Source organism: Mus caroli, unplaced genomic scaffold (genome assembly GCF_900094665.2).
Source record: "Mus caroli unplaced genomic scaffold, CAROLI_EIJ_v1.1 scaffold_10088_1, whole genome shotgun sequence".
Taxonomy (NCBI): domain Eukaryota; kingdom Metazoa; phylum Chordata; class Mammalia; order Rodentia; family Muridae; genus Mus; species Mus caroli.
In genome coordinates this window covers 26,990-30,350 of record NW_018391082.1, presented here as the reverse complement: position 1 = coordinate 30,350, position 3,361 = coordinate 26,990, and the positions used below count along the sequence as shown (strand labels likewise).

The window sequence follows — 3,361 nt, the reverse complement described above, 5'->3', positions numbered from 1 at the left end:
TAGGCAGAAACCTACCACATACTTCTCTGCCCTAGAGGAGAGGCAACTAACTGTCTTTAGCATCACGTTCTGTGCAGGTCTGGTCCTAAGTAGAACACACAAAACTCAGAGACTGTCTGAAACTTTCCTTAGTGTCAGATTCAGATTGAGAAACTGCCTGACCAGAGAAAGTATCTTGTGATTAACTTGGCCTGAAGCTACTGTAATACCCAGTCAGTCACCCTGACAGTGCTGTCATTGGATAGTAAGATCAGCTATCTGATAACAAGGCAAAGGCAGTGGTCCATGTCCATCCAACTAGAAAATTCAACATGAGCTCTGATTTTCTAAGACTATCAGTAATTGATACATCTAGAATTATATATTAGACTACATAGGTTTATCAGAAGGAGGAGGAGGAGTGGAGAGATGAAGAAGGAAGGAGAGGAGGAGGAATTGAGTACTTGAGAAAGAGCAGAAAAGGAAGCTGAATCCTCAAGCACATGGACACCAAGGAACAGCCACAGGTATTGGGAGGAGTTACACTGGGCCAGCACAGAACAAGCACACAAACATCTGTATTATTATATGTAATTCTCACCATTACACAGGCTTCCAGATGTCCCCAGTGGGAAATATGCCAGGTGACCATAGGAAGAATAGATGAGGTGTTCCGTACCCAATATTGTTGCATGATCTTCCTTAGAAAGACAACACAGGTCATTTAAGCAACCTAAGCACAACCTGACATTTTCCTAGTCACCATGTGTCTCAGTGACTGTGCCACTTTCTCATCATTGTGTTTCACAAACAAAACTGAGATCAGGAAGGGGATCAGCAATTGACACCATCTGAATCCTCAAATGCATTCTGCACACAGAAATCTTCATTAACAATTACCCATAAACCAGAACACTGTTGGCCCTTGAATGCCTAACTCTCACCTCATTTCATGGTCCACAGCCCTGAATGATATCCAATTGAGAACCAAAAGAAGACAGCCTCAGTCATATCAATCCACTCACTTCCACAGAGTCACATATCAGCACTGGGGAGGACTCTCTGGCTGGAGGTTCCCTCCCCCAACATTCTGAGATGCTTCCAGGGAGCTCTCTCTTATCACTGCACAGGGAACACAGTTTAAACTCTGCATCTATGCCTCTAATAGAAAGGAGATAGGACAAGGTGGTCACAGTGGGTAGCATCCACACCTCAGTCACACATCAGTGGCTTGGCCTGTGTGGTACCTGTGTAGATGTCTGTCTTTACAACTGCAAAGGTCAACCAAGCTTTTCCCCAGTGAAGCAATTTTCTCCACCACACCTCAGACCACATGACAATACCCCCCCACCCAAAGCTACAAAAGAGAAGAAATACGGCACACACACAAAGAATAGTCCCAATGACTTAGGACAGATTTTTTTCAGCCTTATGTCATGAAAAGGAGAAAATGTCAATGCAAATAATGGAAGAAAAAGAAATCCATGGCATCGTATACCCACTGGCAAGAAAAATTAGTGCTGTCAAAATGTCTATAGTTTCCTGGGCTGGTTGGGTTTTGTCAACTTGACACAAAATACAGTTACTTGGGAAGAGGAAACCTCAATTGAGGAACTGCCCATTTGATATTGACCTGTAGACCATGGGTCATGTTTGTGATTCATGACAGATGCAGGAGGGCATAGTTCACTGTGCACAGTATCACCTCTGGGCAAATGGTCCTGGGTTCTATAAGAAAGCAGGCTGAGGAAGCCAGGAAAAGCAAGCAGACCTATGCAGTGTTCCTCCATGGCCTCTGCTTAAGTTCCTGCCTCCAGAGTGCCTACCCTGCTTGACTTCCTGCCCTGAATTCCCTCCATGATGGACTGCCATTGGAAGGTGAACTAATTCCTATCAGCCCTAAGATGCTTTTGGTCAGGGTACTTATCACAGCCACAGAACCTAACTAACTGGGACAACCACACAGAGGTCTACAGACTTAGTATAGCCCCTACTATAATATAAATAAAGTTGGGTGTGTCACATATCTGTTTTCAAACTATACTTCAAGGTTACTGAGATCAAATAGCATAGCGATGGTAAAAACAACTACAATTTTAAAAAGGGTGGTAGAGGATTCAGAATCTATAGGACAGAACAGGAAGCGGAGCTTTTGACCTCGGGCATTGGAATGACTGCCTGACCCTAAGCACTAGAACTGGAAATGAAAAGAAGCCAACAATACTTAGGCATATGTGCATAGCCTACTTGCTCACAGACTCCACGTACATGGACTCCTTTGAATGCCAGTGGATTGAAGCAGGTCTGAGATATAAAGGAAAGATGAGAGAGGAGACTACTCTCTCACAGCCCACAGTCACTCAAGGACTGTGTTGTTCGGAATAAAAAGAAAAGTCACACTCCAATAAAGACATGGGACACTCCAAGTGGCAGTGGTGAGCACCTTTAACCCCAGTACTCAAGAGGAAGAGAGGTAGGCAGATCCCTGTGAGTTTGAGATTGGCCTGGACTGCAGAGTGAGTTCTAGGACAGTCAGGACTACATAGAAGAATGCTATGTCAAAAAACACAAACAAAACAAAACAATAACAAGGAAAAGCCAGGTATACATGTATCCAGTCCCTAATGGACCAGACTCCAGGTCTCTAACCTACTGAGCTTGCCTGAGGCTGTCTCCACTTGAAGACATAAATCTTCTATCCAGAGCCCGGCACATGCCTTTAATCCCAGCACTTGGGAGGAAGCGGCAGGCGGAATTCTGAGTTCTAGGCCAGCCTGTCCTGGTTAGGACAGCCAGGGCTATACAGAGAAACCCTGTCTCAGGGAAAAAAGAAAATTCTTCTATCCATCAGGGCAGCACTTGGACTGCAGAGATGAGGAATGAATGTGGGCTGGTCACAAGGATTGGCCCCTTGCCCACCAGCTCACCTGCATTGAAGAAGCTAAGGTCGTTTTGGGGATATCTGCAATCTGTCAATTATTTGCCCTCCTTGCTTTTGCTTCTAAAGCTAAAGAAGAAAAGTGACCCAAAACTATTTAGTGGAGAAATGGGGGGCACACCAGCTCTCAAGTAAAGAAAAGTGCATGAAGAGGGCAAACCAGGCCCTATAGCACAGGGCTCGAGCTTGGGGGCTGTGTCTTGACAGCACAGCCAGGTTCTGAGCCCAGGATTTCAACCAGTCCCAAATGCTCCTGGGCCTGAGAAACTCCTCCTCACACCTTTTTTTTTTTTTTTTTTTTTTTTTTTTTTTTTGTAAAAACTCTATGTATTTTAATGGCTGACCTCCCGGTAGAAATGTATCTCATGCAGGAGACAGTGGTTTCAACCCCGAGGTTTGGAAGCTAGGGGTTTTTATAGAAAAGGGGTGAGGCTGGGGGAGTAA

The 3,361-nt window shown here is 44.8% G+C and overlaps 1 protein-coding gene across 1 annotated transcript in view; it reads right to left on the bottom strand.

The window, feature by feature from the left end:
- Window positions 1-367: 367 nt before the first annotated feature.
- Window positions 368-3,361, bottom strand: part of LOC110288991 (UDP-glucuronosyltransferase 1-9-like) — a 15,098-nt gene continuing 12,104 nt past the window's right edge. The window contains exon 3 of the mRNA XM_021155207.2: window positions 368-680. Within this exon, the coding sequence (XP_021010866.2) occupies window positions 383-680 (298 nt within the window). The 3' untranslated portion in view covers window positions 368-382. The remainder of the gene's footprint in view (window positions 681-3,361) is intronic.